General features: G+C 45.0%; 1 protein-coding gene across 2 annotated transcripts in view; it reads left to right on the top strand.

Annotated features, from left to right (window-relative positions):
• Nucleotides 1-6,604: 6,604 nt before the first annotated feature.
• Nucleotides 6,605-25,342, top strand: part of ELOVL6 (ELOVL fatty acid elongase 6) — a 79,132-nt gene continuing 60,394 nt past the window's right edge. Inside the window, exons 1-2 of one of the 2 annotated variants that reach the window (XM_030947526.1) lie at nucleotides 6,605-6,689; nucleotides 6,847-6,908. In XM_030947526.1, coding sequence (XP_030803386.1) covers nucleotides 6,895-6,908 — 14 coding nt within the window. In that variant the 5' untranslated portion in view covers nucleotides 6,605-6,689; nucleotides 6,847-6,894. Of the gene's footprint in view, nucleotides 6,909-25,342 lie in introns of both variants that reach the window. The other variant, XM_030947525.1, reaches the window with a different exon arrangement.

The following is a 25,342-nucleotide window of genomic DNA, read 5'->3' as shown; positions in this document are numbered from 1 at the left end:
CCTGTCTGCTCAGTAATGTATAAAACCCAGAGAGAACTGACACCTCACACTTTAGCACCCTTGCCATACTTAGCAGGTGGTCTTTCTTCCCTGCCCATCCCTCAGCCCCTGGAGATGTTTCAAGAGTTGGCCACTACAACTTGCTGGCTCACTTGGCCCCTTTAGAAGAATGCAAGGGAGCATCCCAGTTTCAGCTGTACCACCAAGCACACTACTCACTCTTTCTATGGGCCCCACCTGACCTTTCAGAGAGCCAATACAATTCATTGCACAAGCTATTTACCTTTCTTTTTTTAGATTAATTACCCACCCACTGTAATGAGCAGCATCAGCTGATGGAGGGGCCAAGGGAATGATAGGATTGCAGAAGCAGGGGGGATGCATGACCAACAGGAGAGCAAGGAGCAGAAACTCCCCCTCTGTGGCAACCAGGCTGGTTCAGCCCTTCCACCCAGGCAGTCTCTCCCTGCCAGTGTGGCAATCAGTTGGAGTGCAGAGAGCAAGATGACATATTATTTTGGAACACTCCCCAAATAGTATTCATCCTCCAAACAACTGTAATTCCTCTGGCTCTTCTGTTGGAATGCAAACAGCTTGAGGCACACAGGCATGGTTGTGTGCCCAACCGCAGGTGATTGCATCCACCGGTAGGTAGGCTAGGGTATCCAGCACATTTCTGGGGCTGGTACAGAGGACATGAGATTTAGGGGAACAGCTGCTGGAGGCTAAGAAGAATACTGGAGGATATCTCAAATAGCAGTACCAGACACCTATCTCTCTGAAAGTGAGTTGAGACTGAAGCAACTTATGTTAAGTGCCCTCAGTCATGATGTAACATAGCTCCAGCTACACTGAGGAAACTGCTGTGATATAGGATACCCCAAGGCTTGAGTAGCAGGGGTAGAGACTGCTCACAGACTTCCCCAAACCTCTGAAACAGTGACAGCAGACTTAACATACAGCTGGGTATAAAAACGTACCCTTGACCCCACTGACTTCATACAAAAATCCTTGCAGGTTTATTAGCATCATAATTTGTTCTCTTTTCTTCATGTATTCAATCTAATGCTATCATAGACCACTTTTTATGCCAACAAAAAGTACTTATATACTTATATACTTAAGCCAAAAAATACATGTGCAGAAGATGTTCAAAGATGTGTTTAAAAATTAAAAGAAGCCCTTTAAAAACAGCTTATGTCTGTGTAACTGTGCAACTGTTTCTACAAAGCATTTCTTTCTTGTACTTTAAAGTGCATGCATCTCTAAAATTCAAAGTAAAGTTCTCTTCTATGATATTTTTGCACAGATTCCAGATGGCACAGAGCAAGTGACTTTGCTATTGAGAACTAAAGGTTTTAGAGGAGGTGACTATAAAGATTTCTTCATCTTTTGCACCCCCTTCCTCATTGTCTGCAGGGTTTAGTTTGACTGATGAAGTGAAAGAACAAGAAAAGATCTCAGCAATCATTTCCCATTTTCAGTCTTGAAGAATCAGCCAAAGCATTATTTGAGGCACCATTACTTTTTTGATAATCCCCTAAAAGTGAATATGATCAAATATTTGTATGGTTAAATGTCTCATTATAACATGGAAGAGCAAGACCTTCTTTTTCCTCTTTTTAATCAGTGAGCCTTTGTGCATACCTGTATGATCTCAGCAGCAGCAGGAAGATTATGCAGCACACCTATGACTTAGTCCTGTCCTTCCTTTTGGTAATCTGTACATGACACTTGTGTAGCACATTCACATTTGATCTAATAACAGCAGTAATTAATCATAACCTTAACAGATAAGCAATCATTAACAGGAATTAATCCTGCTCCTGCTGTGAAGGAGCCCAAGCGATAATTTTCATCTTCAAACAGGTAGCAAGTGGGCACCATTTCCAAATCCCATCTCTGACTCCATTACCTCAGACAGCAAGTGTGCCACCACATCTAGTCCCGGCTGAGACCAGCAGGTCTCTCCAGAGCCACTGCAAGACACACCCCAAAACTCTGCAGCAGAATTGCAATCTGTTTGTACTGCAAGCTGAAACAGTTGGGATTGAGCCTGTAAGCCATTTGGCAATGCCACTGTTGCATTATCAGGGGTTTTTTAGGGAAGGGAGTGAACTGATTTGTCCAGGAGTGATAGCAGTATCAGTTGCATTGGCTCTGGAAGCAGTTAAACCTGCACAGAGCAGAAGTAGGTGAAAAGTCCAGGCCTGTTTGATGACACTTTCCTAATCACAGCTGACAGGCAATCTCACTGCTAGAGGGTGAAATCACAAAGAAAAAAACCCAACCACAAGATTTTCAGGGTGCCCAGTATTTTGCTTTGTGGTCACTTTATCAAAGCACTTGTCAGCTTTTTGCTCACTTTCCAAGATCATGAAATATGCAGAAACAGGTTTTCAAGAAATCCAAACTATACAAAAAGCATGGAAGGTAAAGATTGAAGTACACACACTTGTTTCTACATTTACATCTTTTCACTCTTTACCCAAAATACAGGCATACCTACCCAGACACTGGCAATAACAGCACTAGGCATCTGAAACCATGTTATCTGCTTCTGTCTCTTTTGTATTGTAACCTAAAATTAAAATAGTCTTGTAGAATGTGATTGCACAGACCCCATTACTTCAACCATATTTTTCATTTTAAACTTAATTCAATTAAAAAGTAATACATAAGAATGTCAAGAAAATATATGGAATATGTGGAACATCAAATACCATAAGTCAGTTCCTATTCCAATCTCTGCCATAGACCTTTATCATGTCCTCAACATGAAAACAGGTAGCTCAGCACAGGCATCCAGCTCCAAAATTATGTGTCCATATTTAAGCTTTTTTGTTTTTTGCTTCTGCATCTTGCCTCCTTGCCTTACAAAACAGATTCTTTTTGTTGAGCTCTGAACAATGAAAGTCAATGTATTTTGTCTTCCATTTACTGATACCATCCTACTCAAGGTATTAGGGAAGGGAGGACGCTGTTGGTGTTGGGCTTTCCCCAGCTTCTATGGTTGAAGCACTCCACAGGTCTGCAGATGTACTGGGAGATAATGCAGAAGAAGACTGGTGTCTTTTGCCTGTGAATGAATACCATCTGGGATATGCTGAGAACTGCTACTAGTGTGTGCAAAGATAGCAAATACAAATTTGGTGATTTATATGGAAATGGCTGTAAGGAGGGAGATCTTGCTGTTGGATTGTGCTTTAGATACAAGATGTCATGTGATCTAAACCCACAGATCTTTTCCACTTCTTGCCACAAACCACAGGCTAGAGCTTCAGCTCAAACTGAAGAACGCTTCTGGTTCTTATGGCTGTGGAGGAAATACTGAGAGGGGCTGAGGAGGTGAACCACGTGAAGACAAAGATAAAATTACCCCACTTTCAACAGTAAGCTTTTATCGAGCCAGTCTAAACCATAGCCCTGACAAGGAGGTGAGGCAGATTTCCATCTGAGCTACCCACACGGGCTGCACCCTGGAGCTGCTGCCCAGGCCTAGCATGCATTCTGCAGCTTGCTCCTGCCCATCATCTAGGTAACTGGCATGAGCTGCACTAAAAATATTTCAGGAGAGCTCAGATCTAGGTGGCTTCAGAGCACACAGGTGACTTCTAAGCATGTGATCAAGCTGAAGTCCCTGGGTTCTGTAGCATGATAGAAGGGAGGACATTGAGACACAGACTATTTTACAGGCCTTAAAGATGACACAATGATCCTGCTTTACATTTCTTTGTAACATTGTAATTCAGGTTAATGTTTACTATTAATTTATTATGTGCTAACACTTCCTGTGTACATAGGGTTGCTTAGACCTAGCATGGAATTCATTCAAGCAGCTTCCCAGCTGCCCATGGTTGAGATCAGGAGAAATGCAGTGGCACAAACAATTTGCAGGCCTGAGTTATAAGGTAGACTTGGGCTGGACATCAATGCCCTTTGTCCATTCTTGGTTCATTGCCTGGCACTTGATGAAATCTTTCTCTATGTTAGGACCATTCATTCCTGATGCTATCTCCCATTACCTTATCTAAGAGCATCACTGATTTGTTTCTAAATTATGGGGTATATAGAAGAACCCAGTTTTCCATGGCTTCCATTATTGCATGTTGCTTTCGTTTCAAGTATGCCAAATCACAGACTGAGAGATTAAATCCTTTGATGCATTAATTGATACAGCTGGAAATAAGCTCTTGAGCACATAGGCCTCCTTCAAGTCTTTGTGTGTTTTAGTAATCGATGTCACATTTAAATCACAATGTCAACTCTCATTGCCACTTACTATACCTTATGTTGACTTAAGCAGTATAGCATCTCGCTTCCCAGCAGCTGCTAAGAGTTTAGTTGAGGCCTAGCTATACATCAGCAAGACAAACTATTCAAAATTACTTCTTACAGCAACAGAAGCCTAATGGTTTTTGCAATAAATTAACTCTATGACACAGAGGGAAAAGTATTTGCTTAGTAGCAGAAATGATAATGGTTAGGTGCCCAACCTGATTAGACAGTTATCTGTAAATCCTGAATGAAGCTGCTTGCATTATTCAACCAAAAGGTCTTGGGAAAACAGCAACAGCATAAACACGTATCTGGTAGAAAATGTATAATTTACCTGCTATGCCTTCTACACAGCCTTAGGAGACATGCTAAATATAAAGGGAATAAAAACTAATGCTCAATAACTATCCACTTACTAAACGAGATGGGCACCCCATAAAAAACCACAACAATATAGAGGTATGCACATGAACAAGCACAGAGGGACTAACATTGTACTCCCTGCCTCTTGAGATCACATAATTCTCCTCACCTCCTTTCTCCTGAGAGACATTTCCTACTTTTACTTCAAGTTTGTGCTGTTATGTGAGAACTAATTAAATTACTTCAAAAATGGTTACATAAAAGTTATTTTCCTTTAGAATAGGCTATATGTTTTTGTTTACTGTTCTTGACTGTGATCAGTTTAATCAACTAGAAGCAGGTCTTACAAACTTCTCAAGGCTAAGAAGGTTTTTATGCTCTTCCACTGTTCACACAGATTTTGCAAGTGACCCCAAACTTGAGGATTAACTTGTAGATAGTAATGTGCTAGGGGAAATTTTCAGGTAGAGCAGGACAGGAAAGGAAGTAAGATTCGCTGCAGATTGTTTAACCTATGCAGAAGTTGTGAGAGCTATGGAAAACTTGGAAAAGTCCCCAGTGACCTTTTGAGACTCACATGAATCTCAGTAGGGTTTTGTATTTCCAGGCTGTTTATGTATTTCCTGAAACTGCTACAGTAAATTTTCAAGTCTTGCTGTGACTTACCCTCTAAATGATATCTTGCGCTCTGCAATGAAGGCTGAATGCCACATGGATGCTTTGCGAGTCTGATTGGTAGCTGATCTCCCAGGTAGACAGAAACCCTGCAGGGGCAATAGTCAACCTCATCTGAAGCCCCATGGCCATCCTAACCCTAAAGGAGCCCTTGTCATAACATTTCATACCCTTCAGCTTCACCCTGTGCACTCCACCAGCTCTGACACCAACTTTAGGAAGCTGCCAGTCTAAGGGAGCAAGTCTTCAGACGTTCGGGCTCATGCGCTGAAAAACATGACTCTGAAGAGCATGGTAGTCCAACTGCAAGCAGGATCATCAGACTGGTTAGCTGTTGATGTCTCAATACTTGAGGGCTCTCTTTTTTCATTTTCTCAGTGCTTGAGTTTTAATGATACTAAAAACTTCCATGTCAATGAGAACTGAAGTCCAGGAAAGTCAAGAGAGTGCTGACCTTGCTGGACCTGCTTGCTTACACTGGCTTCTTTGACCCTGTTTTCCTCCTGCCTTAAGGCTGCAAGTTTAGTGGGGGCTGGGACCACTCTTTTAGCTTGGCTTGTACTGCAATGCACGTCCGGGATGCTGCTGGAGTCGGAAGAGCACAGCTGGAAAAATCAGCAAGTGGCAGATGTGACGGGAAGGAAAATTAAGGCTGCATAAACACCGTGTGACCCAACTGCGAGAGCGGCTCAGCAGGTGATGGTTAGATTTAGGGTCTCTGCCCCATGCTCCACCAGCCCCATGCAGACTGTAACATCCAAAAGCGTGGCTGTGCACAGCAGGGAGCTCGGGGCAGCCTGGCTGCAGGACGGTGCCCCTCACATGGGGACACCCAGCTACAGGCCCTGTCCCTGCAGCAAGCTGGACCCGGCTGGGCAGGGGGGCCGAGCGCCCACTCCCGCGGGATGGAGGCAATCGCAGCAGGTGCGCTGGGGTCTAAATGCAAAAAAGGACATGTCGGGGGTGTGTAGGTTTCTTCTGGGGGAGGGTATGCGTCTGCCCTTCTGGCTAAATTCGAGCCTGTGCTTTTTAGTTCCCGGCTGGCCGGCAAGGGCACGCAGGGCGCTGCGGCATGGATTCAGCACAGGGGTGGGGGCTTCCTATTTTTGTAGCTATTTTTGACAGCCTGCGGTGTGTGCGGGGGGGGGTTCGTCCCTGCCAGGAGCGCAGCCCCGGCGCGGCGCACAGACAAGCGCCAGGGCTGTGCGAGGGGCGGCGGGGGGCGGGTGTCCCGGGCGGCGGCGGCGGCGGCGGGCGGGCAGGCACTAAGACCGCGCCGCCCCCGGGCGCTGCGCGGCGGCCGCAGAAGAGGAGGAGACCGGCGGGCCCGGGAGGAGAGGCGCGGAGGGGAGCGGAGCTATGTTAAAACCGGGGTACCGCTGAGGCGGGGCGGGCCAGGCCAGAGGCGGGGGCTCTCCGGCGGCGGGCGCGGAGGGGCCCGGCTCCCGAGGCGGCGGCAGGCAGCATCTCAGCGCGGGGAGCGGCTCCGCAGCCACCGGGCCAATGAACATGTCAGTGTTGACTTTGCAGGAATACGAATTCGAGAAGCAGTTCAACGAGCATGCGGCCATCCAGTGGATGCAGGAAAACTGGTGAGTGCCGTCCCTGGGCCCCGCCGCCCGCCCGGATCGGGGAGGCGCTGAGCCCATCCGGGTGCGCGGGTTGCGCCCGGCCGGCGCGGTGCGGCTCGGCTCGGCTCGGCTCTGCGCCGCCGTGCACGGGCACACAGGCGCTGCCGCCGGGGCTACCTGCGCGCCCGGGCGGAGTCCACCCCGCCGGGTTACACAAGGCCGGAGCATCCCGCCGCGGGCGCGGTGCGGTGCGGGGCCCGAGCCCCACCGCCGCCCCCCGGCTGGCCCGGCGGCGCAGAGCCGCACACGTGCCCCGGCTCTGCCCTCGGCCTCCCTCGCCTCCAGCCCTGCCCGACTCTGCCGCTCCCCGTGCTGTAGCCTCGTTCAAACAAGTTGCGCGTTTGCCCGCGCTCCCCGCGGAGCCCCTTTGCCTTCCCCTTCCCCTCCCCCAGCTCGTATTAAACTTCATTTGCAGCCATGCGGTTATTAACTTTCCCGGCGTGAGCGTGCGGCCGGGGAGCCGGGGCGAGCCGAGCCGCGGCGGGACCGGGGCTGCGCATGGACCGTCGGGGCTCCCCGGGTGGCGGCGAGCCGGAGCCTGACGGCCCCGCAGAAGGGACCCCGCTCCCAGCCTGGCCCGCCGAAGGGGAGCGGCTGTGCCGGCGGGCTGCTCTCTGCCAGGCACTGCCCCGGGGGCATCCCCGGGCCTTGGCCGGTAGCAGGGAGGCGAGGATGGAGAGAGCGCCCCAGCTGCCCTTCCCCCCTCCGCGGGGCCCTCTGAGCTGTGCTCGGGGCCGGGATCCCTCTCTCGATAACACTTGCCCACCTTGCCCCGGTTCTTGTCCTGGCTTTGTCCACCTGCACGGGCCTTGTGTTCGCAGTCTGCCCCCACTCAGCTGTGCCTTGCTGGTGCACTGTCCCTGACCACCCTCTCCTAGTGCCCAGTCTTGCTCTTTCTGCTGCTTCTGTGGTCTCTCTCTCCAGCTGGTCCCCAGCTTTTGCATTGCCTGCATGCCCTCCCCTGGCAGGGCTGTGTGCCCTTTTGAGCTCCTGAGTGAGGACCTTCCACATGCCACCCTCATGGGACAGTAGTATAGGACTGCCTCTGGGCCCAGGCTTTGGTGTCTACATTTGTAGGGCACAGTGGTCCAGGATCCTAGGTGGATTTCAGGCAGGGATGTGCTAGAATCCTTTAGTGATTTGTCTGGAGAATTTTAAGGACAGTATCATTAAAATGACCATTTAAGTGCATGTATGTCTGTCTCTGTTCTGCAGGTGAGCTCATCACCTCTTGAAGGGTGCCTGGTGTCACTCATGTTTCAGGAGAAAGGAGACCACCTAGATATTCTTGGGCTGGGAGTATTGGATGCTTCCCATTCTGTCCATGTTCCAGAAGAAAACTGGCATCAGAATAGGACATGCTGCTGAAAGAGGATGGAGGGGGATACATGAGTATATATAATAATCAAATAACCCAGGAGAGATACAGTTTATTTTAAAGAACATGCCTAGCAACTAGCACTCCTGCATCTTCTTGACTTTCCTGTGCTTTGTGATGTGACCTTGGGAACATTACATAACCTCTCCTAGGCCTCAGTTTCCCCAGCAAAGAAAGACCAGGGGAGTGGGGGATAATAATGCTGAAATGTCCTTATGAGGTGCTTTAATGACTTAAGTAATATTTCCTGAGTGCCTTGAAGACGTCAGGTACCACATAAATACTAAGCAGTGTTATTGAAATCTGTCTGGCAGTTTGATGTGCTGCAGAGGTCATCAGCTGGGATTCTGTAACGCTGGGCTCCCACTTTCTGGGTTCAGAGGAGGAGACTGTCAGTGTTACACTGCTGCTGTACGGCTAGAGAGGCACAGTCATACATGTCCACATGCTTTTCAGTCTAGTTTCACCTTCTCTGAGGGAACTGATCAATTAATGTCTTTGATTCTTGTGAAAGTGAAGGAGAACGATCTTCCTGTGTCCTGGGAATGGTTTTGGAAATTAAATAGAGCTGTAGCCTCTGAGGTCTCTGTTGTGGCAGGCTTTTCCTGAAGATGCTGCTGAAGACTCTTAGAAGTTTCAGGTTAAATTGTGCATTTTTATCTTGAAGAAACACTTTTGCTTAATGAAACAGGTCCTGTTCAAGTGTTTGGGTTTTGCAGGGAGCTGAACTGGTAAAATATAGCAGATTTTTTTTACTGCCTTGAGGATGACTCAATAGGTTTGTGTATGCAGACATCAATGTCAGAGTACATGGCTCCTGCACTTTGTAGGTGTAGCCTTAATGTACACATCCTTAATGTGAGAGCCATCAGAGATGAAGTTGGATGAAGTTGTCCGGCAGTAGTATGTAGGGATAAACATGTTCCTTCACTCTTGGAGCAGGAAGACAGACTGGGGGACATGCTTAAGGAAAGATTGTGGCAGGATTTTATACTGTAATTGTTATTTAAATCAGGTTGCCATACTATTACAATGTCTAACATGAAGGTAAACAAATTCTATAGGTGTGGCATTTGCTAGTTTACTCATCTCAGAACTATGTCTTGTTACCTTACAACATGCACACACACAAAAAAAGGCTGTAGGGTGTTAGGGGGCATGAATTGGCTCTAAGGAGTTGACCCTGACTTTTGGATTTTGAAATGTCTGACTAGGTTGCATATGAAGATGTAGCCTAGTTTGAGGATGGATGTGAATCCTTTTACATATCCTCTTGCGTTCTGAGCTGGTTAAAGCACCATCATGTCCTTTTAATTAAAACTGTGTAAGCCTAAAGCTGGAAAAGCTTGAACTCAAAGCCTGGGGGTAGTGGCATACACCCCTAGGTACTGGTATGGTTGGTCAGGAAGGATCATGGTGCAAGGACTGGTTCTGTTCAGCCAAGGCTTGCCCCTCTTTGCTTTGGTCCTTTGAGCCTGATCCAAGTTTCATCACTCCCTGGGGCACGTGTATGTCCTCTGCCCACACCAGTAGCTGGCACCCAGTCTTTTCTTTCCCATCCCAGGGCTTGATTCCTTACTGCCATTTGCCCCTGAAAATCCCATCTGAGGGCATATTGGTCTAATGGCAGTGAATGAGCTCTCCTTGCTTCATTCCAGATGGTCCTGCTTCACTGGATGGAGGACCCCATCCTGAAACATGCATGGCACTGAGACCTCTTTAAAGCTTGGGCCTGCATTAGCAGTGCTGTAAAGAGGGCGCTGGTTTTGAGGAGAAATGAATAGTCTGTTGCCTGATACTTATGAGCAGATATGTTTCATGCCTCCCTGGCTTTATATTTACACACACCTTTATGGTATAGCCCCCAGACTGCCTGGTTCTCATGCAGGGAGGCAGCTTGGAAACTGCAAAGATGGACTACTGGGCTCTGATGATAAGAGCTGCCAATTAGTTCCTTTCCCTAAATTAACAATGGCAGGATTTCAGGAGGTTAAAGAACAGCAGGTCCATTTACTCTCATGAAACTCCTTATACTTTATTGTGTGGGAAAGCTGTTGTTGATACATGTTTAAATATAGTGCCATCGAGTAGCTTTGCATTTAAAATAAAGTATCACTTTAAGATATTGTCATGTTGTACTCAAATCATGGGACGTGTGATTTCAGCATGTTCAGGATTAAGTCAAATGTTTATTAAAATAATTGGTTAAAATGATTTCTCAAATCAAACTCTCTCAGCACCTCTTCCCAAACTTCTTCAAAGAGGGAAGTGAATGAAGTAAATAGTCTGCAAAGGATTTTTTTTCTTTAAACTGCTGCACAAGAATTAATGCAACTCTAATCCTTTATTTCTTATGGGTAAGTATACTTAATATTTGTGGCAAAAATTCACAAACGTTCTGTCAGACATGCAGCAAAAAGTGTTGTAGCACTGAGATAGTGATTCCCAGCTGCAGCCAGTGAGGCAGCAAAAAGCTGGTGGGTGCTCAGGAAAGGCAAAGTGACAGAAATGCCTGGATGGAGTAGTGACTGCCGGAGTCCTTCTCCATTGTGCTGCAGAGCACCAGGTTCAGGCAGCAGCACGAAGTGACAGTCGTTCCTGTTATAATTGTCTGGCCAATAATAATTATCTTCAGATGTCTGCTGACGAGGGGCTCGCCAATGGGGAGGCAGGAGGCCTGTGCTGACTGTGCTGAGATTATCTGGGAGAGCTGACGTCACACCGGGGCTTGCCTAAAATCACAGAAACTTTTCCTCTGCTGCTCCACCGGCTGCTGCAGCGCTCCGGACATCCCTGCCCCAGCCTGATGTCCTCCTGCCAGCTGCTGCCCTGGGCAGGCTCTCCTCAGTCCTCTCTCTCTCATTCCTCTCCTGTTCTGCTTCCTAAAAAGCCATGGTTTAACCCTTGGCAGCTGGCAGCATGCTCGCAGGTAGTACTGGGAGGAGGACGAGCAGGATGAAAGTGAAACTGGTTATTCCCTAAATATGCTGTTGGGCTCTGCTGCACAAACTGGCTGGTTTTTTTATCATTACCTGAAGTAATGATTCAGTAAAGAGAACACTGCTGGGAATTTTTTGGTATCTGACAACTCAATTCTGAAATCAACTCAGTGGACCTTAGATGAGGATAACTGTTTATGTATTTGAAAGAAAACATCTGTGCAGGAAGTTATTTTTAACCTTTTGTTACCAAAACTTTTATGTGAAAGAGGCAGAAAATGGAGCCAGTGCTGGGAGAAATTTGTCCTTTGGTGTGATTTTCTTTCAAGTCAAAACTAGAGATAAATGTGGAATGGCAGAGGGTCAGCTAATTTGGATTTGTAAATGCACTTGCCTTTTAATAATTCACACAAGCACCATCGTCCTAGACAGGTTTGTTTCCTAAATGCAGAACAAGCTCTTCTCATCCACTTAAGCTGCTCTTACCTCATGCAGAAATCAAGAGTGAGAGGCTGTGAGCGTATCTCTCCAGGCATATGTGCATAGAGGCCAAAAACTGATGTAAATTAAAAACTGATGTAAATTAAAAACTGATGTAAATTACTTCCCCCGAGTTCTTGCTAGATGCCAAGCGAAGGGTGTAGAGAGGGATGCTGCAGTCACCCTGTACTTTCCTCTGTGCTGCAGCAAGGACTCAAAGGGAAGATGTGAATTGGTTCTTTTCAACAGAGAGACTCTTTTACTTGAGGAGAATTCAGTTGGCCCAGAAATTTAGCCTACCTCCTCCACATGTCATTCTCCAGACAGGATTTTTCCTGCTCTCTTGTGCAAACTGGCCAAAAGCTCACAGACCCACCAGTGCATGGCAGAGATTAGAGGATGCCATTTTGCATTTCTTTCATCCTGCAGGCCTTTCTGAGCCAAACCCTAATGTTTTGGAGTATCACAGGGTTTTGGCTCTTTGAAAATAAAAGGATTGAATCTGTGCAGAATAACAGTAGATGTCCTTTCAGAGTTCAGGTGTTTTCTGTGGGCTTGGGGAAGAAAAATTTTTAAAATATGGTGGACACCCAAATGTCATCCTGAAGATAAAACATGAGTGTCTTGTCATTCAGCCTACCACTGAAACATAGGCATTGGTCTTTTGTTTACTCTGTTCCTATAGTATGAACGTATCAGTTATCATGTTGCCTCTGTGATTTTAAACCTCTTGAGACTGACAACTTCTCTTCTACTTTGTGAAACACCACATACTTCTGGGAATAATAAACTTATAAGAGTGGAGCCAGGAGTAGTTTAGGAGCTTGCCTTCATCTTCAGAAGTGAATATGACATTCGGGAACGTGGGTGTTCCAAAACACTTTTTGGAAAGCTTTGTTAAGAATTTAAGTGATTTTTCTTTTAATGGAAAAGAGCAGAGATTAAAACATTATTTTAAACTCTAAATTGGTCTGAAATATGAAATAAATTTTTCACTTGCTTAGGCTATATCAACATGTGAGATGTTTGTGTAACAACATTACCTGTGTGGTGCTACCCAGTAAATTTTGTCTTACCAACAGTTTTGTCAGCCCACTTGAGCCTTGCCCTGGGTTGGAGTGGTAGGGTTTTTTCTTCTGCTGTGCTGCCAGAGTGTCCCAGACTGCTGCTACTACAAGCTGTGCTGTTCCTGTGTGCATCCCAGCATCACATCTCCTGGGGTTTCCTGGATTCACTGGGGAAGGCTGGTGCAGCCCCTTGGGGAGCTCTGCAGGGACAGCCAGGTTAACGTTTCGCAAGCTGTCAACAGAGCAGGAAACAGTGAGGCTGTGGCTGCACCCAGGCTAATAGAAGGAGAAAATGGTATCAGTTTGTGTGCAAGGTTTGCAAATATTATGATTGCTTTCAGTGCCAAAGTAGCAATGGTACAGATACTGCCCTTCACGGTGTGCCTTGTACTATGTGCTCTGTTGCAAACCATCAGTTGCGAGACTTGTTTGTTGACTTTCGTGAGGACACAAACTTTTTTGGTGTGAATTTTATTTACATACTAGGAGCAAGGTGGAAGGACTCCAAAAGCAACATGACCTCAGTTTGCCTGGAGAAGGGACCCAGGTCCCACAGAGCAGACATGCCATGAAATGATGGGCAGAGTTTGCATCTGCTGAGCAGTCTTTGACCTCCTTTGGGAAGAGCTGGTATTCAGAGTGGGGAAGAAGAGGGGGAGATGCAAGTTAGTGGTTTACCTCATGCCAGGGCAGTAGGGACCTTGCAGAGCACAGGCAGTGGTTTATGGGGTGCAAGGCATGCAGGGGAATGATATCTCTGAGGAATTGGAGAGCCTGACTTCAAACTGAAGGCAGCCGCAGCCACTTTTTAGAAGTTGGGCATCAGTCAGGTGCCTGAGTCCCATCATTTCAATGGAAATTAAGGACCTGTGTCATCTCTGAAAATTTCTCCTTGTGCCTTAGCTCCTCTGCTGTGAAATAGGGAATAATAACTTTCTGGGAATATTCAAAGTTGGCTTTCTGCTATGTCGCAGAGGTAGTCCTGAGGTGGTAAGACCTGTATATAGCTACAATACAGCAGTACAGTAAACATAATGGTCTTACACTATTGCCATGCACCTTTACACTTATATAGTAGCAAAGAATACTTTATTCTTGCCAAGGATGTGGGGCAAAGTTTGTCTCCTTGATTGTGGTAACTGAGGACTGAGAAGAGCTGCTGTAATATTAGAGGCAAGACAGTTTATCATGGGATTAAACTGCAAAAGTCCAGACCATTTCTAATTGCAAATTTATGAAAGGAACTGTCCTTCACATAGTCCAGTAAAACTTCAGGCATCAACATCTGATGATAACTTTTAAATAGAATTTTTAAAATTTGTTAGTAATTAGTTTCAGTATGTGAAGTCTGCAAACTGAATAAAAAATGAATTGGATGTCATCCAGGTTGTGAGCTTGTCAGATTGAATGTGTTGATTTTGGTATCTGATGGCCTCAGTTACTCCTGGACATAAAATTTAAGGTCAGTCAAGAGTGTTATTAAGGCCAAATGTCTGCTCTATATGTCTTCAGCCATAAGTAGTATAAATACACCTGGAAAGAGCAATCCCAGGGAGTGCCAAATAATGTTTTAAGGGGAAGAAACAATGGGCCAAGTTAATTTTTGAAAAAAGAGGACTCTTATCTTTTGACTAATAAAATTTCCTGGGTTTCAGTTCTCTTTTTTTCTTTTTAAAAAAAAAAAATTAGAGCCATTAAGAACTACTTAAGATAGCAGTAAAATCCCCTAAGTATAAACAAAAGTGGGATGCCAATGTTGCGCTGTGCCATTCAGATAGTGGGTTTATTAACAAATGTTTAGAAAGTCTGTCTTTTTCCTTATGTGATTTTCCTTTTAGCTTTAATTGGGAATTTAGTCTCTAGGTCCCCTGATGTGATTCTTCTGAATGCAGGTCCTCCGTAAACATAATTAGGAATTTTGTTGTTGCCAACATACATCATCTCCAGGCAGCTGAAAGTCGTGGCTTTTCTTCCTTTTTGTTCTCCCTCGTGGAGCTGGCTGGCCAACTCGTTTTCCATGTCTTTGCAGGTCACAAGCAAAAGAAACATTAGTTATTAGCAGGACATAATGTAGACACCTTGCATTTGAATTCCTTCTTGTTTCCTCATTCACCTTGGCTTGACAGCCAAGCAGAAAACTCCAAGCTGCTTTGTCCACCACATGGATGTCTAGATGCTCTTGTCTACCTCAACTTTCACAAAGACTTTTGTTTGGCTGGCATAGTAGCTCTGGGGCTGCCAGCTGCCCTGGACCCTGTTGCACCTCAGCCCTGGTCCCAGCTGCGGACAAGGATCCATCCTGTTCCATGTGTTCATGGCATCTTCCGTGTTCGTGAGCATCCAGCCCAAACCCACCCAAACCTGTGGGTGATTTCACTGCCTTTCCCAGGTAAAAGCAGAAGCTGTGGGGATGTGCTAAGTGGAACTGCTGATGAGAGTGTGCAGCATTCATTGCAGACTCATGATGAAACAGGTTGTTTAGTGGGTAGAAGTATTTCAGGATGTATAATGTTGTCTTTACATTATTTTGTAAGGGCATTTCCCCATTATAGGCTTTTATAAAATACTGCTGTTGGCACTGTCTGAAACAAGATACTGCCTAATTCAACCTTTGATCTGACCTGACTGCTCCTGTGTGCTTAAATATCCTATTTTGATCATGCCTGATAAAGAAAATACTACTTTTGGTCTCACAACAACTGCCTGGAAGTGACACTGCCTCTTGAAATGGCAGTGTACGCAGATGATCAGATTATTTTGTTACGCCATTATTTGGTGTTTTAGCACTCTATACTGTGGCGTTAAATACAGTTTTTTAAAATCTTACTTGGGAGTCTTATGCTAGGCAAGATTACTTCTGGGCAAGGCACTGCCCATGGATGCAATGAAAAACTCTTGTCTTGCCCCTAACTTTGGGTTTAGTTTAAGACTAGTACTCCAAGCAGACAAAACTCACTGTTTTTTAAAAGTTTAGGCAAATTATTGCTTGGACTGTCACAGCCAGATCTGTGCTGCTACATTGCCACCATCTCTGTGACCCAGTGGGGAGTTTTGCTTCTGTTACACTGGGGAGAGAATGGCTCCAAACAGCCAAAGACCGTGAAAAAAAGTAATGTTACAGCACTGAAAGGAATCTTCAGCGTCCTTGTTCGCTAACTTCTAATATCAGGACTGAAATGCATATTTTTCAGTTTTAAGAAATTCACATAAGCTTTCCAGCATTTTCCAAGATCCTCTCTCCTATATCAGTGCTTAGATCATGGACAAATTTTAAAATTTTGTTTGAAAGATAGGATCAACACCAGCTATTCCTATTGTAACTCTTGGAGCCTGACTGTCTAAAGGCTGTTGTGCCCAGGATGCTTACACTTTTTAGGAAATAAAGGAAAACGTTTTGCTGAAAGAAAGATTCTGAAAACCAGTCCCCTGATGTTTGTGAGAGGTGGTCCTTGTGTAATGGTTCCCCTGAAAAAGATGGTAGTTACAGTGGATGTGCTTCCCAGATCCTTCCAGTGATGTCTTTTGATCCTGCTTGGGATGTTTTGTTTAACGTCTGAGATTCTGGTATTTGATGGTTACAGACAGTTTGTATTACTGTTCACTCAGTCAGGTCCTAGGAGCACCTTGCAGGCACTGGTGATGGCATTTATCTGACCACAGATGCCTGCTATGTCAGGTGTCTTGAGTCATCAGGAAGTGGGCAGCTGAGAGAACTAAGTTTTATTGTAAAACCACTCCCTCTCTTACCAAATGTAGAGACTCAGGGAGCAAACTAGACCATAGTTATTTCTCCTGATCCTTCTCCCTTTTCCTCCCCCATAATGCATTTTTCTCTTTTTTCAGGTACCTATTTGGTTTTTACTTTCTCCCACCCTTTCCCATTTCTCTTTTATTTTCTGTATATCTTTTTCCCCTTTAGGAGCAGTTAAGTCAGCAGCACAAGTGGCTGGGGAAGGCCCTGCATGTTTCTGCAGAACACCCTGCACAATGGGAAACAGCTGGTGCATATTTTGGTGTTGGGCTGGTGGAGCTGGGTGGCACGGGCCTGGCCTTGAGCTGTCCCTGGCTGAACGTAAAAAACACTACATCAGGGTGGTCCCACTGCCATCTTCTGATAAAATCACTTTGTTTCTGGAATAAGGCAATAATAACCAAGGACGAGTGCTTGCTTGTACCTTTGCACAGCCCCATGGTATACTGGTATAAAAGGGCCCTCCCTTTTAAAAGCCACTTCCCAGTCACTAAGTGGAAAAATACTAAAGTTAGTCTATAGTAAAACGTAAAAGATTTAGTTCCTAAACTTATGTGTGTTGGCTAAATGTAATGTAGCATCTGGTATGTAAAACAATTATGACAATTCACATATTTTGAAATGGTCATTACTGTAAATGGAATAATTTGAAAAGATGTTAGGAGAAAATGAAAAGTTGTGCCTACATTTAGAAACAAGTGCACCAGGCTGATAATATGGGCAGTCTGGAGATGAGAGAGAAACTGTAACTGGAAGAGCTACCATAGCTTTTTATTGTGGGGTGAACAAGCAGAGCTCCTTCCTCTGCTTTCTGTAGTGGCATGCCATTGATGTAGAGGAAAATTGGATGAGGGTAACAAAACAGGATTTGTTAGCATCGATCATGTATTGGCATTAAAGCTGGGAATGCAGATTTTGACCTCAAGCTTTCCAAATGTTCTTGGCTTAGCAGTTCTTGTGACTTCAGCTCTTGGGGTGCCATGGGGCATCTTCCCATATAGATTCTGGTGGCTCTGGTGTAGGCATGCTAAGTGTGTAAGATACTGAGTGTGGTCCTTTGCTGTGCGTCAATGAACTGTTGCAAGTACTGTGACCAGTTTTCATTGCTTGCAGTAAAATGGCATATAGGATTGAGGGGCATTTTTGACAGACCACAGGTATCTTGCCTATGCTTTTATGATTGTGATCCTGCATTTTGTCTTTACAGGCTGTGTCCTGATGACCTTAGTTACAATCCATGTTTATTGCTGGCAGAGTTAGACTCCTTTCCATAAACTAGATAGTGTTGGATCTGTTTACAGGGGATACGAATTCGGCTTCAGACATCTTTAACCCACTTACCTTGTTTAAGTTTTCAAGAATGAGTCTTGACTTGATGGAGTTTCAGGTAGTTCTTGTGTTCTAAAACAGCTGTACATCCTGAAAGAGGGACACTTGTGTTCACTGTATTACCATGAAGAGTTATGGTATTTTAAGATTCCTTTTTCCCTTTGCTAAGATCAAGACAGAATCCCACAGTCACATTCCTGGTGAGTTAGAGGCTTTAATGACACAAAATTCTGTAATGTAGCATTTCGAAGAACAGGAAGGATGCCTTGAAAGTGGTGGATCTGCACAGCCATGAGGGCTGCTCTGAGACCTGCCTGAAGCCATTGCAGCTGGAAGTCTTCCCAAATGAAAATTACCATTTCCACTGTCTTTCAGCAGAGGTCTCTCATCTTAGCTCCCAAGTCCTGTGTGACAGTAAAAGAAAACAAGACTTTGGTTCCCAAAACTTTGGGGAGTCTCCCATTGCATGTACAGACATAAACTTGGTACCATCATCATGCATTTTTCCTGGCTGCTGGATCAAATGCTCCCTCTTGAATGTCAGCCAGTCTGTGAGGCAACAGGGACAGTCTCCTGGTCAGCCAGGTTGCACAAGGGGGTGATATCAGGGTGGGATGCTTTGGGTTTGCTGGCAGGGGAGTAGTTTCCCAGGGCTGAACTTCGTCCTCATGCTGCACACGTGGAAGCGCTGCCACAGCTGGGTAAACTGAGCTGCCTTTCATGACTCCTCCTGGGACTGTGATCTCCTGTGGCAGAGTGGAAGGGGCCAGCAGAGGCAGTAAATTACCACACTGCTCCAGCTGCCTTGCCTGGAGGCTGCCTGTGTAGGTGTCCTGAAAGCAGTCCTGGAGGAAGCATGGCATGGAGGTGATGTGTCCTAGGATAGTACCTAGGACATCTACATTAAGGTGCTTGTGTGCCCAAACATTGCACCCATGCAGTCTGAGCTGTTTTGTTATGGCTGCATGAGAGGGGATAAACACTCTTAAGTTGTGAACTGAGCAAACATCCCTCTCTAAGTGGGTCCCACGGTCTGCTGTGATAATGCCCTGTGGTGTGGTTCCTGGACTATCCTGCTGAACCTGCTTCATTCAAAGAGTGGGTAAGGCACCCATCCGGAGAGCTAGAGACTGTCAAGGACCTTCATTATTAAAATTGGGGCCTGGGATTCATCCAAGTCAGTGGGAGACATATCTGTGATGAGAATGGGAAGAAGATGTAAATTTTTGAGGATGAGTAATGAGATGGCTCTACCATTACCTGTAGCTTTGGTGCAGACAGAAATCTGAGTGCTGCTGAAGTTGGACTAAGCCACCATCCTACAGGCTTCCTGCAGAAATACCAATGAAGAGTTTTAAATGCAGGGTCTGGCTGTGGAGTAAATGGTTAAATATGGGACATCACTAGAAAGCATGGAGACTAAGCTGAAAAGGTCTTGTTTTCCAGAGACAGGCTTAGATACAGTCTTGTCTGTGCAAGTGCTCCTCCTCCAGCATAAAACTACCCAGTGTTGAATGAGTTAATATGAGCAATGGCTTAGGCTGCCTTCTGCTGTGCTCTGGGGTAGTGGCTGTACACTGCAGAAAGCCTTACAGAACAGAAAGAGGAAAGATGTCATTTTAAGTCAGGCTGTGTTGACTCATAGGAGACATTCTGAAGGTTATGGATATATGTTAAGCAGGTATTAAATAGCTCTTGCTTTATAAATATCATTTACAAAAGCAAGTATCCTTCAGGCACTAGAGTATATAAGCATGTGAGTTAATTAGAGCCTGCATTTTCAAAGTGGCAGAACAACAGGATTTAGATCAGAAAAACTGCAAGTAAGTTTGCTGATGACGTGAAATCCAGTGACTATTGTAAAATTTCCTGGCTTTGTGCCTCGCTTTTTCTTCCCCCTCAGTGCTTTCTGTAGCTGTGTCCCTTGGACTCTGTGCAGTGGGTTGTGATGTGGCCCCAGAGAGGAGCGGTGCAGTCCCATTCCCCATGGCTGTTGCACAGGTTCAGTGCTGATGGGGACACGTCTTGGCAGTACTCTGAGACACTCAGTCACTTCTTTTGCAGAAAAAGTAGGCTGGCAGGAGGAAGAGCCAAACCACAGGCTAAACAGGCTCGGTGGAGCATTTCATGGCCTGCAAAGTGACCAGGCTAATCCTGGAAATCTGCAGCCTTTATCACGACACCTGACACAGCAGCACAGCCAGCCTCCTCTGCTTTACCAGATTTCCTTGCTCACATCTCTGTCTTTCTAAACATGGCACAGATTTTTTTCCTTTCTCAGGCTTAAGGATGGGAAGAGGGTGGGGGCAGTGGAAAAAATCTACATTAAAACCTTCCCAAAAGCAGTATGAATATTTAGAGGTCCCCCTGCAAAAGGATGGGGGCCCTCACATCAGGATGGTCTTCCAGGTTATCAGGGCTGTGACTTTGCAGCATGAGCAGCCTGGTGGTGCATTCAGAAATGCTTGCCTGACTAACATATTGCTTACATTTGCTGACTCACTCTTGCACTGCCTTTTCTTTCTTGTTCCCTGGATGTGTTGATTTTTATCTCTGCTACTAGGGCTGTGTCCCAGACACTGTATAATCATCGTGTTTGTGTTCGGCTCCTGTGTCGGTGGGAGGTATTTACATTTGGATACAAACGTTAATATCGTTCACCCACAAGGGAATAACAGCAATGAAATACAGGGGTCTGAAGACCCCTGGGATGGGAAGGAGTGCAGGGGCACTCTGCTCTTGGACAGGGCCATCCCCAGCATCACTGCCTGGTATTTCACACAACCACCTGCATTCGGTCTTGCTGTCTCTTCAAGCCCTGCTCGCCCAAACTGTTTTGGACAATGAATTTAAATTCAGAATCACAACATATTTTGAGCTGGAGTGGACCCACAACAGCCATCAAGTCCAACTCTTCAGTGAACGGCCTGTAGGCAGCTTCATGTTTCACCTGCAGAAGACTCTTAACACAGGCAGCCTGTGTCTGAAAGCACTTTCTAAGTGGGAGCTGTACATGGGCATGGCTAAGAATGTCAGCAGAGCTTCTGGGTCCCACTGTCCTGCTTTTCTAGGACAAGTGTGGGTGATCAGAGGCCCTGCCCTGGTTGTAGCTTGCTCCTAGAAGGGCTCCATCTGGCTACTCTTCACCAGCTGTGCTGCAGCAGCCCTGCCTCCTCACCTCCCAGTGTGCTTTCCCACCTCCATCTCTCACCCAGAGCCATTTAGTGTCCATGTCTCTTGCCACTTCAGAGTGCCTGTTTTTGATATGCAATGTCCATATACTTCTGGAGGTACAGCTCATTTCTGACATGTCTTTTCAAATACCAGTGATCCTAAGTGATGGTCCTAGAATGTTTGAGGGTCCAGGTTAGTATGCAAGGACATTAAGTCTTCAGGTTCTTTCCCTTTAAATCCCAGGCTCCTAAACTTTTTGTATGAGTAGCACAGATGATTGCAAGTATCTTCTCAATGGCTTCTAAACAAGCCACCATTTACTTTTCTTGTCCAGCTTGTTTAGGTCTAGTTTGAAGCCCATCTCATTAAGTTGTCAACACATGATGCTCCTTTCTCTTGTTTTAATCAGATGATGTTCAGTATATTCACATAGTCCTCATGCAAGGACACTGCATGGCCAATTACCAGGGAACTAATTAGCAGCTTCTTCCTCTGGTTCAAAGAGCAGTATGTATGAGTTCCCATAAGATCATACCACACAGCATCACCTTGCAGCAGCATTGCTGTAAACAAAACATGCTGTTTGCATCTCTGCCTTCTCCTTCCTGCTCACCACTTTTGTGTCAGCCTAGATGCAGACAGACAGCACTCCCCAGCATCACCAAGAGGAATCCAGCTTCCATGGTGCCTTCAAAACCCTCCCTGAGTTGGAACTGCAGCCTCTCTGTGCTGGTTCTGCACATCAGCAGCTGAGCAGAGCCAGGCTTCTGAGTGCCTGGACACTTTTGAAGGGCTTTAGCCTGGAAGGGGTTGCCTTTCTGGTTCTTCTTAGGCATGATTGTTTTTCTCAAGTTAAACAGTATTTATAGCATTTCTTTTTGCAGGTTTCAGTATTCCAGATTCAGTGAGATCAGTGATACTTAGCATTTGCAAACAGAAACTTCAGAAAAATCTTGGCATTTTTTATTGTGACTTTTGTAAGTGCTGAAGGGAGTTAAACATGCAGCTTCTCTGGTGTCTTCTGTTATCTGTTTATTCATAGTGGAAATGACTGTCAGCTTCTTGAATCAAGCTCTGAAAGCCCTCCAGGCATTTCAGTGGCAATGCTAAGGACTTGTGCCCAGCTTTACTCACTTTAGCATTTACATTTTTGTCATTGATTTTGAATACATAATGGACCGAGTATATATTCAAACAATATCAGGACAGTGTGCTTGTGCACATAATTTTGTACACTTGTTAATGCATTTTTCTCAATCCCTTTGACAGCAGAAAGCAGGCTACAGTCTGCTTTCACTTGGAGGGGCATGCAGTACACCTGAAATCCACTACCCCAGTAGTAGAAATACAGCCCTACCATCTGCCATGGACTTATCCAGACTGCACTGGAGTGGGATAAAGTTTTGGAACACCTGCAGTACATTGATGGTATCATTGTGTGGGGCAATATAGCAGAAGTTTTTGAAAAGGGTAAGAACATTTTCCAAATCCTTCTGAAAGCCACTTGTTTTTACTGAGTTTAAAAAGCAGTGCCTGGCACCTTGAACCCATACAGTGAGAACTAAATGATGAGCAGAGCTTTTGTTTTACATTAAATTAGCCCACCTTCTCTGAATTTGTGTTATACTTACTGGCAAAGAGCATCGAGCATGACCCATTTGTAAGTCATATGTTTAGATTTATTTTGCCCAAGTGAACAGAAGCCAGTTCCAGAACAGGCAATAATACGAGGGCTTTAATAATGATGCCTTATCTTTATCAGTTGGTGGTAGTCATATCCTGGTGAGGTCTGCTCTACTGAAATATTTCTTCATTTCTGTTGCCTAAGGTGAGCAGTAAGCTTTTTCTTCAGTGTGACACACTCTCACAGGACTGGGTGAGCAGTGGTGCTGGAACAGATGAACCCCCTCCAAACTGCAGCACCTGCTCCCAGTAATGTTTTATGCTTCTTTGTGCAGCTGGATGATGAATTTCTGTGATGAAAAGCTGCTTCAGTGAAGAGTTTAAAATGGAAACCAGGACTTTGCCACCCAGCTTTCAAAGCCCCTCTTTTAGAGAGTTGAGGAGAAGACTTTGTTGCCTTACCACAGTACCCAGTAGCCTGGAAGCCCAAAGCCTGCCCCCACCCTGGCTGGCCTCCAAACTGCTGACCCTTCAGTTTTTTGCCATATGCCTTCCCCTGGTGACTTGGTTTCTTCTGTAAGATAAAGAAACAGGTTTGTACCTCTGGAAGGTGCTTTAGGCTGCAGGCAGCATCAACGAAATATCAATATATTAGTTATGTGGATAGTTGGATCAGATTTTCCAGCTGTTTATTTTACAAGCCTGTTGCGACATCATAATGCAGTTAGAGGTTGTTAAGTCCAAGTTGTTAATTTTAATGATTTTAATAGACCTGTAGCATTCCTGTTTGATCCAGTACTACTTACTGGCTTACGTTGTATGTTGATACTTTTTCAAAGTGTCAGATTTGGCAGCTCTCTGAAAGAATACCTGTATTTCCCAGATACTTGGATGAATTTCTTTCTGCTGCTGTTAACTAACATAGACTTTGTAGTTGCATTTGGACTAAAATTGAAAGCCATCTGCAGGAAGAAGCCTGATGCTGTTGTTGTAAGCAGCATCACTGGCTGATTTTGAAAATGGTGCCTGTATGTGTCTGCCAGGCAGAGGCATTGGGTGGAAGGCTCATTGAGAGAGAAAGAAAAAGATTTGGTTTGGTTCAAATGAGGCATAAAACATTGTACCAGCCAAGGAGCCCTAAGAAGCTGCCCAACAGACCATGCGACCTTGTTCACTGAAGTGAAGCCTAGCACAAGATGCTTTCAGCCCTCTTCAGATTCCCTGGGAGAAACATCCTGCTGCTAAAGCACAGCAGAATAAGTATCAACCACCACTTTTTTCTGTGTTACTTAAAGATCTTTTCTTTAGGCTTAAAAGTGCTTCTCCACTAATTCACTTTAAGTTTCAAAGTTTCTAGAGTACATTAGCATTTAATCTGCCTTCTACTAGCTGGCAATTTCTATCCTGATTTGCAGTGATTAAAAAGTAATCTAGGTAGGATTTGGTGGTACTCCAGGATTCAGGCATTTTGATCTTTTAAGTCAGATTTTAAACTAAATGTACATGTACACCATATTCTAAAAAAATAGAATCAAAGTTTTATTTTTAATGTAAAGACTATTGATGGTTTTGTGATTTACTTGCAGTTGTATAACTGCAACCACACAATGAGAGAGTACTTTTCATTTGACTGGTGACATCTTCTGTGGCTGGTGTCAGAAAAGTACAAAAGCAGTTTGAAAGTCTTTACCTGTGGCTGCTATGTTTTTGCTGTTGTGTTTTAGGAAACAAACTCAGGCAAAGCTTTCACTAATGCCATAAGGACAAGTTTTTTCTATACCATGAGCAACCATAAAAGAATGCTAACTCAAAAAAAGAAGGGACTCGAGGCCATATGAATACTTGTTTGTCTTATAGAGATTATCCCAATGTGGCTTTCCTAAATATTTTGTCAAGCTTTTCTGTCTCTTGTTTTCTTTAGTGTATGTTGGCGCTACATGTCTGCTGACTTATTAAACAATGAAGGATCAACCTTTGTTGTTTAATAACTTCAGGTAATGTGTGCATATCCTGGATTTTATTTATTTCACTGGTTTATGAGTAAATCCATCTCAGTTTTTGTTTAAATCTGCTTGAGTCTTAAGCGGTGAGGATGTTGATACCCTACGGATGTATTGCATTGCAGGTACTTGCACATGACAAATTTTGTTTAATTACTACAAATTACCACGTGGGAGTGCTGATTGGGGTACATGACGTGGACCTGTTGGAGTGAATCCAGATGAGGCCATGAAGATGATCAGAGGACTGGAACACCTCTCCTGTGAAAACAGATTGAGAGAGCTTGATTTGTTTCTTTCTGGAGAAGAGGATTTTCTGGGGAGACCTTAGAGCAGCTTTCCAGTGCCCAAAGGGGGGCTATAAGAGAGCTGGAGAGGGACAGTTTGCAAAGTCATATAGAGATAGGAGAAGGGGTAATGGCTTTAAACTGACAGTAGATTTAGATGGGATATAAGGAAAAAATTCTTTACTGTGGGGGTGATGAGGCACTGGGAACAGGTTGACTGGAGAAGCTGTGGATGCTCCATGCCTGGAAGTGTTCAAGGTCAGGTTGGGGGGGGCTTTGAGTAATGTGGTCTAGTGGAACATTTCTCTGCCCACAGCCGAGTTTGGAAATAGGTGACCTTTAAGGTCTCTTCCAACATCAGCCATGC

This window comes from Camarhynchus parvulus, chromosome 4, assembly GCF_901933205.1.
Source record: "Camarhynchus parvulus chromosome 4, STF_HiC, whole genome shotgun sequence".
NCBI lineage: Eukaryota > Metazoa > Chordata > Aves > Passeriformes > Thraupidae > Camarhynchus > Camarhynchus parvulus.
This window is presented reverse-complemented; position numbering and strand designations above follow the sequence as displayed.